Genomic DNA, 15,484 nt, shown 5'->3' on the forward strand with positions numbered 1-15,484 from the left:
TGTGCAGATGTGACACTTAGCCACTGCCTGAGGCTGTGGTTGCCCTGGGACAGCCCCAGGTCTTGGGGAGAACAAGGGACTGTCCCTAATGGCAGCATCCACAGCTGCTGCTCCACCACCCCTGCACCTGCCACAAACACTGGACAGCCACTGCGGTAGGCCACATCCTCTTGTGGTGGCTGTGGTCTGCGGTAGCTGTGGTCGGAAATCTGAGTCTTGTGGGACCTTGGGGATCCTTACAGGCTCACTGGGCTTCCCCAGAGAGTACAGCTGCGCCTAGATCTGCCGAAGCCTCCGTACACTCCAGGTCAGATTCCAGGTACGCCAAGGGCCTGATATAGACTGTCCAGAGGAGTCTGGTATGGGCTTTCCTTTCAGTGAACACCCTGTTCAGGGCGCCTGACACCTTGGTGTCTCACCTTAGTCTTTCATGAGAAGAGTCTGAGTCCTTAACTAATCACTTCTGCCCTGCTACTTGTCAGGGCAGAAGTTGGGCTCCTGAGTGCCCCTAGGTGGGATCCCCAGGAACCTTTCTGATCCTGGCTTGGAAATTGTTGGATTATAGTTCCAAATATTTTAGGCTTGACATTGGTTTGCCATTTCTCCTCCTTTCTACTACAACAAAGAGCTTAGATTTACTGTGTAACACCCGTCACAATGCTCCCAAAGCATGCCCATTTCCTCAGTATTCATCTTGAACATCTCCTTTGTTCTGCTTCCCCTATCTATTAATCACTCATTTCCCCTAAGCAGTGACTTGTAAAGTGACTTGTAAATCCAAATTCCTCAAAAATCTGATTTTGTATTTGTAAGTGAAATATTGCTTTTGTCCTTCGCTTATGTTCTTTACATAGTTTACTTCAGACCAATGCCCTTTTAGTATAGACACAGGAAGACAGCTTTTGCAACTTGGCAGTTAATTGGCTCCGAATAATATTCACTCTTGGGCATCTGCTTCCTTGATTTAAACCTCAGTTGCCCTTAGTTCCTAGCACCTCAAAAGCAGGGTCCTGAGGAGGGACTGGATGTACCCAGGGCAAGCTGTGAGCTACCCTGGCATCAAAATGGGTCAGACCAATGACTAAAATTAAGAAGTAGAATGTTTAAATGGTTGTTGGACTAAGAGAAGGAGAAACACACCCCTAACCCGTATTTGGTCCTTGAATGGATCTCCTGGCTGCAGGAGACCTTTAGAAGAGCTTCCCCAGAAGGAAGGGCCTTTACATATGTTGATTATGCTGCCTCATCTGTGTGTAATTGCTACCCCCAACCCTTGGAGAGAAGGAATAACAGGACTGAGGGAGAGGACTGATGAGAAGGATATAGGCAGTGACATTAGGAGGAGGCAGAGGAGGAATAAACGCCAATTGATCACCAACCAGTCTGGCTCCTATTTTAGCCTTCTTTCATCCATCACTGTTGGCCATTGGGGTGGGAAAACAGCCTAACCACTGAATGCATGTGGAGAGAGAGCGCACACCCCCTTTTTCTTTTGTGATTAGCCAGAAGTAAACCTTCATCCTCAGCTCTGCTCCAGAATATGGGAAGAGAATGTTTCTCCTTCTGTTGCTGTCACACAGACTTGTTATCCTGTCAGGAATCTTCTAGATTTTTCTACTGATGAGAACAACTGGGGCAAGGAGAAAGTTTCTTCCCTAGGAAACAGAAACTTAGTGTAAAGATTATGTTCTAGACTCACCTGCCAGAGCCTTTGGAGCAGCAGCCGTTTGAAACATAAAGAAGGGCTAATCTGGAACTAAATTTAGTGAGGTTCAGTGCTTTAAACTCAATTCTCACCCAGCTGCCAGAGGTGTATACTGAAGTGGAGAATCCAGTAGGAGGTAACAGAAATCAGCAACAAAGGGAGGCAAAGAGAAAGGGCACCTTTCAGAATGGGAGGGGCAGAGAAGAGTGGGGGTGGGGCGGGCTGCCCAGGAGGATCGCAAGACCAGGGCTCCCGGTCTGCCTCATCCCAGGCAACCACTCATCCGACCCCAGGAAGAGGATAATTTTGATGTTGTTGTTATTGTTATTATTACGAGAGCACTTGGGTCTCAGCCAGCAGTGCTCAGGTTTTACTCCTGGCTCTGTGCTCCTGGCAGTGTTCAGGGGACTGTATATGGGGCCGAGGATCAAACCAGGGTTAGCCATATCAAGGTAAGTACCTAAGCCCCTGTACCATCTTTCTCATCTTTGATATTTTCTCTGTGATGGAACATTTAACATTGAGTTGGGTTTCAAACAATATTGCATTTGATGCTATCTTATAGTTGTAGGAGTGGCCAAGGGTTATTTGGTTCCAGGGGTCAAGACCAGGGCCTTTTACATGTCAGGCAATACTCTACCACATCCCTGGTACCAGTATTACTTATTTTGACCTCTGAATTTAGAAAAAGTCCCTTAAACTTTGTGTGGAAGGGGACTGTCTTACTGGACTCACACTAGTCCTATGTCTGGACCTCCTGAAAACCAGTTATATCCAGCACCTTAAACTGCTCTCCACAGGATCTCCATGGGAGGGGATGTGAAGTGGGGCTGGAGTGGAGATGGCCAGCACCCAACAGATCCTGTCTCACCTGCTCAAGTGGGTTTTCATTGGCAAGACAGTCTCCTGTTTACTGGTCCTTAAGGCACTGAGAAAGGTCCACACTTAACATGAGGAGAACCTGAGAAACAGGTGGTGACTTTGTATGCAGGATTGAACCTGTTTGGTCAGGGTCCTTAGCAAGCATCCAGTCTTTATTACATTTGAATAAGTTGTAATATTAGCCATCCTGAATGCCAATCAAAACAAGGGTGATTTATATTTGATTCTAATTTAATTCTTCATAAGACTCCAACACCTAACTCTTACAGGTCATAAAGCATTTAATCTGTTGCTTGCAAAATAAATTCAAACAACCTAGTGGCTTACCTTGTTTTTTAAAAAGTTAATATGAAATAAGTAAATATGCAGCTGTATATATCACTTTGATGTTGGTGGACCCCACGGGTGACTTAGGTGAAGCAGGGAGGAGAAAGACGGTCACTTTCTCCCCATCTGCCTCTGCCACCCGGTACCCAGGGTTACTGGGTTCTTGTCTTGCCTAGCAGAAAGAAATTTCAGGAGTAGACAAGCAGTGAAATTATACAGTTTTTATTTGGAGGTTTTGAAGGGAAGGAGGGAGAGAAAGTGAGAGAGAGTAGAGAGTAACCTACTCAAATGGGAGCCCGCACATCCCAGCATTGTTAGGGCGCAGGTCGTGATCTCCCTTTAACGACAAAGAGACTCCAGAGACTGCAAACAGCAAGCAAGGTTTATTGTAAGACTGGCTAGCCAGGGTCAAGCCGCCTACACAGACAGGCAGGTCAGTTAGGTGAGGCAAGACCCCGAACCTCTTCAAAGGGGATCTTATACAGGCCTTCACTGGCCGTTACAGCAAAGCCCGCGCATTTCATAGCCAATAGATTTGTAACAACATATGCTTTCCTAACCAATCCAATTAAGGGTACATCACTTCTTAGCCTATAGTTTAAAGATCAGCATTTTGCGTCGGTGCTTAGGAACTGACAGGTTTTTAAGGCAGTCCTGGGTCTTGCAACATGGGTCTTATGAGAGACATCCGGTTATCTGGTCTGACCCCCACCCTTCAGTACCTGTATCTGAATTCCTTGCTCAGGGGTAGAAAAACCAGTTATTTTGCAGTGCAGGCTCCTATAAAGCGGATCTGAAAAAGCTTATCTAGACCTGTTCCTTGAAAAACAAGTTATTTTGCAATGCAGGTTCCTATTAAGCTAAGCTAAATTAATTCTGGTGGTAGTCCATTTTGGGCCTGTTCCTTACAGCATTAGACATGAAAACACGAAAGTACACATCTCAAGAGGGGAGATGTGGGCGACCCATGTGCTCAGGCAGCATATGCGTGCGCTTCCTTTGTTTAAGGTGGCCTTTATAGGGTTTCTTCAACCTGCCCCCATGTGGGGCTTCTACCTAGGTAAAAGTCTGTTGCTAGGGAGGTTACCAAGGGGGTTGATAGTGGTGATGGTCTTCTTTGAAATTCCTTTCCTGACTTTTGTTTCTGCAGGAGTTTCTGTTGGAGGGGGTTGGTCAGGTGTCAAAGGAACAGCTTTGCAGTTTCTTTGAATCTCTCTCTGGTCCTTAATTGGTCTCTTTTTCTTCTTTTGTCATCCCTGTAGACAGTCAGCCTCTGCAGGGTCTGTCACAGACTGGTGGACTGTTGCTAGTTAGTTCTCCATGAGGTCAGGCTATTGCTTCCCAGGAGATTTACTGCCATTGCCTTGGGAAGGGGTCTACCCTATCTGCCTACCTACATCAACTTGATGTTGACCTCACCAGAAACGCCCCTTAACTGTCAGTGATTTTTTTTAACCATTAGCCTATTACTAGTCAGACAGTTTTTGACTGAAGTTAGAAACCATGTGTGAATAGGAATATTGGCTTTGCTAGCTGGATTACACAAAAAGACTTTTCCTGAGATTGAACTATTCATATTGTCAATTTCAAGTGTTGGAGGAAAAACATGTGAAACACACCATAATATGAAAGTTGTTTGTTCATTTTGTTTAGGGGCCACTGGAAATGCACAGGGATCACTCGTGGCAATGCTCAGGGGACCACGTAGTCTCAGGGATGGAACAGGAATAGCATATGCAAAGCAAGAGCCTAAACCCCTGTAATATCCCTCTAGTCTCTAAGCAGTTTTACTCAAGAGCCTCTACTCAAGAGACTGAAAAAAAATCACAGATAAAGAAGGCAGATGTCAAATGGCTGAATGACTTGGAATGATATTGTCTTGCAGGAGGTCTGCTAGAAATAGTGTCTGGGGTTCATCTTTATGAAAGGGTGGGTAAAAAGCTGGATGGAGAGAGAGGAATCAGAAGCAGAAAGGGCTCATCCTTATTGATCCATTGGGCCTTTATTGCTCAGATTGTTCTTTTGAAATTTTCCACATAGGACAATAGGCCAAGACTTCCAACTGTTGTGGGGGGATGAGGGGGTAGAGAAGAGGGCTCTGGTAATGTATGTTGGGAAAAAGTGTCTGAAATCTAAACCAGTCCCAAATCAATGAAGACTTTTAACACAAAGGACCCATCTCAGGAACCCAGAAAGCCATTAAGACGCAGAATTCCCAGCATCTGAAGATAATGCAAAGGATCCCAGAGAAAAGAGGTAGCTGGACCCCAGAGGAGAGGCTCCACCTTTGGTATAAAGGTCAGGAGAAGAATATCAGAAGACCACCAACTGCTCCCAGCTCTCCCCCTTGGTAACCACCCTAGCAACAGACTGAGGGGGCGGGGCTGCAGTTTGGGAAAACTATATAAATGAGCTTGACAGAGGGAGACGCACACACTTGCTGCCCTCTTCTTCCTTCTTAATAAGAGGTGAACTTCATACTTTGGCCCATTTCCCTGTACTGGGGAAGGAATCCCTATATTTGTGCTTGGGATGTGTATTGATGCTCACAAATCTGGAGAAGCCTGTGGTCTCTCTTGAGCATGAATTATTGTCCTCTCTCCTTCCCTCCCTTTTTAACCCCATAAGCTTGTTTTACTTCACTATTCATTACCTTCTAAAATTCTTTTCTGTGAGGCAAAGGCAATGTACCCCCAAACCCGGAGTCAGATTAGGACTGATTTCCTTTCCCGCAAAGAGCAATTTCTGGCTCCAGAATGAGTCCACAGTCCCCCAAGAAATCGGGTGTCAGGGATCATCTACCAGGATGGCCAGAACAAGTGAACTCCAGGTGCAGTTTGACAGGTGTCTTGTGAAGCTGGTGGGCCATGAGTGTCCATGTGATGCATGGGCTCATCACAGACTTTCCTGAGTCCTGATTTCCCCAGGTTTCCCCTGTAATGAGGTAAGTAGAGAGGCGAGAGACAGATTTCCTTCTAGGAGACTGATGCCTCTCTCTCCACCTCACGGAAGCCATCTAGGGAACCTACTTACTCTTCCACTCTTCCACTGGTGGGGGTTGAGTCTACCACTGTCAACAGAATCTTTGCAGGGATCTGGCTTATGAGGCCAGCTGTGTGGGGCAGAAGCATGGCACAGGCCAAATGTATTGATGAATGGGGAACAGCTGCCCACCAGCTCTCTCTCTAACAGATAGGGTAGTTGGCCCTTCTTTCCAGAAGGGTCTGGCAGGGTGTCAGACTGCTGCTTACACAAATTACCTCTGAGTCAGAAGATTCCCAGTTTTTTTTTGCAACTAACAAAATTAAAAAGATATGAATTAGAACCATTGTAAGAGTCCATTAAAATTCACTTTGATAATTGACAGGTAATAGTTTTTGCATAGTAATTAGGAATGAGTTTAGATTGGTGAGTGACATTGTACTACAAAATTCATGTTTATGAGACCAAAGAATGTCTCCCTGAGGCTCATAAAAGAGTGAAAATCAGAACAAAACTGAAGAGAATCCTGTTGCATTCTAGAAGAAAATAACATTGATGATGGCCAAGCCGGGTTCGATTCCTCCGCCCCTCTCGGAGAGCCTGGCAAGCTACTGAGAGTATCTTGTTCTGCACGGCAAAGCCTAGCAAGCTACCCATGACGTATTCAATATGCCAAACACAGTAACAACAAGTCTCAAAAAATGGAGAAATTACTGGGCCCGCTCAAGCAAATCAATGAACAACAGGAGGACAGTGACAGTGACAGTGATGGACTTATGAACCAATATTCATGATTGTCTATGAAAATTTTAATACATTTTTATGTTGCTTTGATCCAGTTTTGCCTCTACTACTAATAATGATAGTCAATATGGAAGAGAATAACTTAACACTTGAGTTATTAAGTTTTATTAAAAGAAAATAAAACATCTTTATAATTTTGTTTTGTTTTGGGACCATAGCCACTGGTGCTCAGAAACTATTTCTGCCTCTCTGTCAGGAATAATGCTTGGAGGAGCTCAGGGGACCCGATGTGGTGCTGGGCATCCAAACCTGAGTTAGCAGGGTTCAAGTCAAGAAACTTAACCCCTGTATTACCTCTCTGGTCCCTAAAACTATTTTTACCTTTAAATTAATATTTTTGGACAGATGTATGGCAGAAAAATTAATGGGAGACAAAGAATGAGAGATTTTCAGTATAAAAATGTGTGAGTAGGGGACACATTGTATAGCAGTTAGCATGCTTGCCTTGCATATGGCCAACCCAGGATTGTTCCCTGGCATCCCATATGGTGCCCTGAGCATTGCCAGGAGTAACTGCTGAGCACAGAGCCAGGAGTAGGCACTGAATATTGCTGGTGTGGTCCCCAAAACAAAAAATAAAGAAAAATGTACGAGAAGATCAAACACAGTACATTGTTCTGATATGGGAAAAAGATTTCCCCCTTTTTGTCCTTCAAATAGAAGAGGGACCAAAAGGCAAGGGGAGGAAGAGGAGGTAAAATGATCAGGAAGAATCTTCAAGAATGGGATCAAGTCATGGTGACATTTGTTTCCATCAATATGCATAAGAAATTTTACATGGAAGTTTTACAACTCCTGAAAAAAATTCTCAGCAACATACAAAAATCCAGGTATCATAAATCTCAGTCCTAATAAGTGAGCGGGTGATGGTATCCCTTGCTTCTCCTTCCAAGGAGTTCTCCTCTAACATGCCAAGACCTGCAGTCTCATTGAAGGACAAGACTAAATTGATAAGAAGGCCACCAGGAGTCAGGGGCCACTCAGAGTCAGAGATTGTCCTTCTGGTGTCTGAAGTCCCCTCAGATACCTGGGATGAGGAAGTGAAGACACTACATCGGAAGGGGCTGCAGTTTCGCCACACACAGCTGGAAGGACTCCGGACCAGCAGGTGTGGACAAAAGTTGAAGAACTCAAAACATCGAATTGAAGGACTCAGGATATTGAGGGTTTAAAAAGGTTTTTTTCTGTTTGCTTAGTTTTTGGGCCCCGCTTGACTATGCTCAGGACTTAACTCCTATTCTACACTCAGGGATCACTCCTGGCAGGGCTCAGGGGACCATATGGGAAGATGGGGATCAAACTAGGCCTGCTGCATGCAAGGCAAGGGCCTTACCCACTGAATTATTGTTCTAGTCCTTGAGGGTTTTGTGTTTCTGAAGGATAAATGAAGATCCAGGAGCATAGAGTACTAGATCTTGATGGAGATTAGGATCAGATCAGGGCGGTGGGGTTGCCTGATCCCCAGGCCTCAGCTACTGAGCACAGTGAGGGTGAGCACCAGGCCAAATCAAGAGATTCTTACCCCACTTCCCCAGAGTCTGTGCCACTGTGCTCACTGCCAGCTGCCCTCAATGCTACCAGCTGCTGCACAGTAATAGTTGGCCTCATCCTCAGCCTGGACTCCTGTGATGGTCAGGGTGGCCAGGCTGCCAGAGTTGGAGCCAGAGAAGCGCTCAGGGATCCCTGAGGGCCGCTTGTTATCCCTGTAGATGACCAGCACTGGGGCCTTGCCTGGCTTCTGCTGGTACCAGGAAACACTTTTGCCTCCAATGTTGTCTCCCGCACAGGTCATCTTGGCCTCCCCTCCTGGGTTCACAGATAATGAGGACGGCTGATTCACCTCATAGGAGGATACAGAACCTAAAAGAGAGAAGGAAAGGTCAGGTAAGGAGGAAAGTCAGTTCTACCGAGACCCCCATCTTCATAACCTGCAGTAATTCTCTGGGATCCCCACCCTCCTCAGCCCCACCCTCTATCAGGGTGACGGACATTCTACACCAATGCCCTGCTGAGCTCAGATTCAAGATGACACCGAGCACTGGTCCTGGAGCTGCTGTGAGCCTGGACAGCTCACCTGTGCAGTGAGCCAGGAGGCCCAGGAGGAGCGGGGTCCAGACCATGGTGAGGGGCTCTGTTCCTGGCACCTGAGGCTGAACTCCACCAGGTCCCCTCTTATCCCCTCAGGGAGAGAGCTGCTGGCTATGCAAATCAGCCAGGCTCAGGACTGTTGCTTGGGGTCTGTGGCTGCAGAGAAGGACCCAGACCCAAGGGACACCACTATTTGCTGCTTAGAGGCATCTCCCTGACAATTTTTGTTTCTCTGTAGGTTATGGGAATTTTTTCTACTTAGATGGTGGTTTAGGGCATTGACACATTATATTTTCAGAATAAATAATTTGATATATCACTGTCCTCCCGTTGTTCATCGATTTGCTTGAGCGGACCCAGTAACGTCTTCATCTTGAGACTTGTTACTATCGAATACGTCACGGGTAGCTTGCCAGGCTCTGCCGTGCGGGCAAGATACTCTCAGTAGCTTGCCAGGCTCTCCGAGAGGGGCGGAGGAATCGAACTCGGGCCGGCCATGTTGGCTGCGTGCAAAGCAAATGCCCTACACGATATGGTATGAAATATTGGCTTAAATTACAAGGATTTCTCATTAAAATACTTTTTGTAGTTGCTTTCCTTCAGTTTTGGAGACCTTCATAAAATAATAAAAGTCACCTTTATTACTTGATTCAAGTAAAGGATAGAGGATCCTTCTTGTGACCAGATACCAAAGGAGATAAAAATGTTCAACAGAATAGATAGCAAATATTTACTAGACCAAAAATATTTCATATCCTGTGGCCTGCGAGATAATATAGCAGGGAGGGTGCTTCCCTGTGCCTGACCTGCCCTGGTTTGACCCTTGTCACCACATATTGTCCCCAGACCCCAACAGGAGCAATCCAAGAGTGCAAAGTCAGAATTCTTGAGTATAGCTAGGTATGGTGCGTGTATACACACACACACACACACACACACACACACACACACACACACACACACACACAGATTTCAGGTCCTAGGTGCCTTCCTTGAAAGATTCCCAGCACCATTTGTTCCTGGACCGAGCATCACTGAGGACAGCCCTAAATTCCCCACAGCATCCTCCTAGTGGCTGACTAATCTCTGACACCAATGGTTTCATCAGCATCACAGTTCCCCCCAGGGCTCCTTCAAATGCATCAGTTTTCACAGCTCCCAATGAGCCCCACCCCCGTTACCCCGCAGGCCCTGTCACTTGCCATACAACAAAGTTCAGATTCTAAAGGAGTCAGTCAAAACGTTGTGGACGGTGACCCCAATGATCAGATTTGAGTTGCGGGGGAACTTAAAGAGTCTATATATTTTTTTTCAGAAAAATTGGCATTTTCTTTAAAGAGGAATAAAGGAAAGAAAGAAATAAAGAAAGAGAGAGAAAGAAAGAGAAGGGGGCTGGAGCAATAGCACAGTGGGTAGGGGGTTTGCCTTGCACTCGGCCAACCTGGGTTCGATTCCCAGCATCCCATATGGTCCCCTGAGCACTGCCAGGGGTAATTCCTGAGTGCAGAGCCAGGAAGCCAGGAGTAACCCCTGTGCATTGCCAGGTGTGACCTAAAAAGAAAAAAAAAAAAAAGAAAGAAGAAACAAAATGCAGAGAAAGAGATAAAATATGCTCATCAGTGTCGGTTGATAGGAAAATAAATATCTTTTCTTTAAGTCTGAGGTTGGTTACTAAACACCAGCTCCCTGGACATTCCCAATCTACTGGAATTAGACCCCCTGTGGCCTGACCCTCCATTGGAACCCACGATTCTCTGCTTCCCCCTGGTGGTCATTTAGTGCAGTGCAGTGGAAGGGGCTGGGAAGTTCTAGCAGGAAGTCAGGGCAGATTGAGATCACAGGGCTCAGGGATTGAGTCACTATTTACTGGGTGCAATCAGGGAGGAGGAGGACTGAGCATTTTCTCTTTGGATCCGGGTGCTCATAGGCTCAGTTCTCAGGGAAGCTGAAAATATAAATTAGGACACTTGAATTGAATTGGCTGATTGATGAGATGACTCACTGCTCAGACCCTAGAATTAAGATTATTTCTATCGTGGTCAGGCCATTGAATTTAGACAATTAACACATTTGAAACTGGAACTAATTTTCATAAACGTGATAGGCAGGAAGGTATTCTCACATAATAGATGAACAATAGTACAAATGCAACGGTAGCAAGCTAAAGATGAAACAAATTCCTTTATAAAATGCAGTGAGATACATAGTTACAAAGCCATTTATGGTTCAGTCATACAATGTTCCAACACCCATCCTTTTCCCAGAGCACATTTCTCATCATCAATGTCCCCAGTTTCCCTCCTGAACACCTCCTCCACCTTGCCTCCAGAGCCTGCTCTATGGCAGACACATTTCCTCTTTGTCTCTGATTTTTCTTTTAGGCACTGTGGTTTGCAATACTGTTGTTAGGATCCGCAATTCCTATGAGGAGTTCAAAGATTTTATTAAAGAAGTGTGTGTGTGTGTGTGTGTGTGTGTGTGTGTGTGTGTGTGTGTATGAGAGAGAGAGAGAATTGTTACAGTCTAACCAGCCAGGGCTGCACCCCATAGAGAAATAGTGGGCTACAACCCCCTGAATGGTTTAAGTACCCTAAAACCACATTGTTCTTTCTCCCTAACTGACCTGTAAATTGATTTCTTTAGTGCCTCCTGTGGGTGCCCCTTTGTTCTGTTTCTTCCATGCCTGGCTGACCACTGGATTCCTTCTTTTTAGGGATTGGCTGACATTATCTGCAAGCATTGTGAATTTTGTTTGTTCTGTCCCCTTTCCTGTGATGTGGTCTTGGGTTCATGCTCAGTTCAGCTGTCAGTAACATAATCATACAGAGTAGCTAAACGGCTACTAACAACTAAAATGTTTGCACTTTGGTTTTACACTGTTACTGAAAGGGTTTCATGCATATCACTTTATCTCCTTTCAGCACTCAGGTTTTGTTCAGAGTGATCATTTCCAACTATAGTTATCAAAGTGGTCCCTTCTCTCTCCTAACTTTCCTCCATTTTTTTGGCCTGTTTTCTCCCCTGAGTCATTCCTCCTGGCCCGTGTTTCTGTGTCTTTGGGCATGCCACAGAGTGTTGTTGTTTTTTGTTTTTATATCCCCAAATCAGTGTGATCATTGTATGTTTGTCCCTTTCCCATTGACTCATTATCTCAGCATGATTCTATCCATGTCTATCCATGTAGAAGCAAATTTCATAACTTCATTCTTCCTAACAGCCATGTAGTATTCCATTGTGTAGATGCACCACAGTCTTTTTTAAATTATTATTTAGTTTTTTTAAATTTTAATGAATCACTGTAAGATACAGTTACAAACTTACAAGCTTTCGTGATTACATTTCAATCAAATAATGTTCGAGTACCCATCCCTCCACCCGTGCACATCTCCACCACCAATGTTCCCAGTATCCCTCCCACCACCACCCCCCTTCAACCTCCACCCCCTGCTGATATGCAGAAACATTCTCTCTTACTCTGTCTCTCCTTTTGGGTGTTAATATGATGGTTTCTTTTAAAGTTTTTTTTATTCTTTATTTTTTTATAAAGTTGTTCACAATAATTGATTACATTCAATATTCTCACACCATTACATATTTCCACTACAGTATTTCAAATTATTGCACCCCAATCCCAAAAGCAGAGCATAATAATTTCCTTTGTATTGCCTATATGAAAAATCCTCTGAAGATGATCCAAAATTGACCTTTGAGGAAAGTGTGTGAAGATTGTTTTATCACCCTGGGGTCATTAAGCCATTCTAGAGAGTATGAGATGTGCAGAATTTCTAAGATTTTTAATAGAGTGATACAGCAAGAGTTACATTTATAACTGAATGGTGATATGGTGATATTGGAGTCCAGTGGCATCTCTGGAGTGTGTTGCTCTCTTTCTCTTCAGAGGTTTATTTGTGAGGCTCTGGATTACGGCCATTAATGAGATTAAGTGGAGACAGAGGCAGTTTGTGGGTGTGACTGTCAGCTATAGATTCTGGAGTTTTTTGGTAGCAGGAGCTTCTTTGGGAGTGGTGGGTGGGACTCACCAGCCCCAGTACGGATTGCCTTGAGTGAGACAGCCTGGCACAGTGACCAGTGGCATTTGTGCTTTACAGTCATTTCTTTATGCACTTGTCTGATCTTGGGCACGGGATTATTTCCAGATTCTGGCTATTCCGGATAGTGCTGGAGTACAGATTGCTTTTCTGAACTCACCTCTCATGCCTCAGCTACCTTTGCTGTTAAGTGTGAGAATGAGAATGCTTGTTGAGCTTACGTGCAATGGTGTTTACTGAAAATTATTGCAGGTGCCTTGGGTGGATTGGGGAGGAAGGGAGTAGCCTGTAGAAAAAAGTTTTTCTGACCCTCTGTTAGATACTCCACAGCCATCCCAGGAAAAACCTAGATGGTCAGAACCCATAAAAGCTTTTCCTAGCATCTATATGCCATGGATGCTCATGCCCCACTGGCCCTACTCTACGATCATCAAGCTATGCTTGAAGTCACTCATTCTGCACAGCATGGAAGTTGGTCCCCACAATCAGAAAGCAAGAGAGAAGGAGAGGTCAGGAAAGGAGGAATCTCAGTCTGATAGATCCCAATCTTCATAACCTGTAGTAACTCTGTGGAACTCTACCCCCCGCCCCCACCCTCCATCAGGGAGATGGGAATCCTACCCCAGTGCCCGGCAGAGCTCAGTGCTGGGACCAGGATGGCCCCAGAGCACTGGGCGTGGGGCTGTTTTCAGCCTGGACACATCACCTGTACAGTGAGCCAGGAGGCCCAGGAGGAGTGGGGTCCAGGCCATGGTGAGGGTCTGGGATTCTAGTACCTGAGGCTGAACTCCACCTGGTCCCCTCTTATCCCCTCAGGGAGAGAGCTGCTGGCTATGCAAATAAACCAGGCTCAGTGCTGCTGCTTGGGGTCTGTGCCAACTTCTGCTGGTACCAATGAATAGCGTTTCTCATCTCTGGGTTGTCTCAGGAGCAGTTGATGTGAAAAATGACTGGGTAAGCTTAAAGAAGGCCAAAGAGCCTTGAGAGATAGGAGAGGAGACAGGGTTGAACAAGAAGGGCCAGGCCCAAGGAAGTCCCTCAATGAGTCTGTGTCAGTGTGGAGCTCAGGGTTTGGGGTGGGCCCGTTGAGCCGATCCTTTGAGGTGGCACCTGTGCAGAGAGCAAGGTAAGGGACCAGGGGAAGGGGCCGGGCCATGATGGATCCTTTTCAGAGCGCTGCTTGTGCTCACTGCACTCTTGAGATCTACAGCATCTTCTTCTATCTTCTCTGGACCTGTGGGATAAAGATGGTTTGCTCTTCATGGAAATTTATTGCTCCTCTGGTTAGAAGAATATCTTAGCACACCCAGAAGGCAGAGTAGGTGCCTTAAGGGAGAAAGGATTGCAATCACCAAAACTGAGCTGCTTCTCACTCAGAATAACAACCTTCTCATTGATGTGTGTGTGATCATAATCAGCTTCCAGGGCTTTCCCCCTTCATGCTAGCCTGTGCTCCGTCCAGGAAGTCCTCACCTGTGCAGTGTACCAGGTGTTTGGTGAGGCAGCTCACTGGAGTCTGTGAAACACAGACACATGAGGTACAGGAAAGGCGGCTATGAAACCAATCACCCTTCTTTGAAACTTCATTTCTGACTACCCAGAGGCTTTTTGAATCAGATCAGAGATGCCTTGAAAGGGAGATTAAAGAGAAATGGTCAAGGCATCCCTGAACATGCCTGAGAGGCAGGATCCAGCATTTCTGATCACACAAGTATGAGGCCCTTGTTTTTCACAGGTAAGTCATGAACTGTGCCCCGGCTTCTATCAGTGTCCCAGGTGATCCTGACCTCCAGAGTGAGGCCTCTGCAACCTCGGGAAATACAGTGGACCCAACCTTGGATACTTGTTGCCCCCAGAGTCTCTCCCTTTGAGTTTCCCTCTGGGAAACACCTGGTTCTGTCCTCTAAATTCCAGAATGCGAGTTAGCTTCCCGACTCTGGAAGAGTTCAGATGAGGAATTTCTCACCTGCAGGTAACTCCTAACCTAAAGAGGGTTCATAGTAAAGGCCTCACTCTTTCAAGCAGTGTCAGCTTCTCCCCCCTGACCCACCCAGATTTGTTTAGAAAAGTCCCATGTGGCATAAAGGGAGGAGGAGACAGATGTATTTCTGAAAATTATGTTCCAGCACTAACAGGCCCCTCTGTGTCAGAGTTTTGTGTGGAGAGTGAAAAGAGCCGTGTTCTCTTAAAGTGTTGAGATTCTTGGAAATCCACAATGACTTAGAAGAGTATAGAATTTCTTTGTATCTGGAAACCAAGACCAAAGCTTCCTTTACCCCAGTAATGGCAGCTGGAACCCATGATGTTTGCCACCGAAGCTCAGTGTGCACTTGGATCATTGTCAGTATCTCTGTTCCTTTGGTGAATTCATTCAGACACCTCAGAGTGTAGAGTAGGAGATTTCTTCACTCCCTCGTTTTCTCTGGTTATAGTAGGGGCTGGATAGTTTTGTGGGTAGTGTGCCTGCCATACATGTGGCCAATCCAGGCTTGATCCATAGCATCCCATATAGTCTCCTGAGCATTTCCAGGAGATATTCCTGAGCACAGAACCAGGAATAGTCAGTGAGTATTGCTGGGTGTCATCCAAAAACAAAACAAAAAAACAAAAAAAGAAAAATGTATGAGAAGATCAAATACAGTGAATT

General features: G+C 45.6%; 2 protein-coding genes across 2 annotated transcripts in view; both read right to left on the bottom strand.

Moving 5' to 3' along the window:
* Positions 1-13,589, bottom strand: part of LOC130022924 (immunoglobulin lambda-1 light chain-like) — a 29,138-nt gene extending 15,549 nt beyond the window's left edge. The window contains exons 1-3 of the mRNA XM_056113620.1: positions 13,544-13,589; positions 8,257-8,560; positions 8,223-8,226 (exon numbers count right to left, since the gene is read on the bottom strand). Coding sequence (XP_055969595.1) covers positions 8,223-8,226; positions 8,257-8,560; positions 13,544-13,589 — 354 coding nt within the window. The remainder of the gene's footprint in view (positions 1-8,222; positions 8,227-8,256; positions 8,561-13,543) is intronic.
* Positions 1-15,484, bottom strand: part of LOC130022925 (immunoglobulin lambda-1 light chain-like) — a 67,937-nt gene that overhangs the window by 26,733 nt on the left and 25,720 nt on the right. The window lies entirely within an intron of this gene.

Source organism: Sorex fumeus, unplaced genomic scaffold (genome assembly GCF_029834395.1).
Source record: "Sorex fumeus unplaced genomic scaffold, SorFum_2.1 ptg000021l, whole genome shotgun sequence".
Taxonomy (NCBI): domain Eukaryota; kingdom Metazoa; phylum Chordata; class Mammalia; order Eulipotyphla; family Soricidae; genus Sorex; species Sorex fumeus.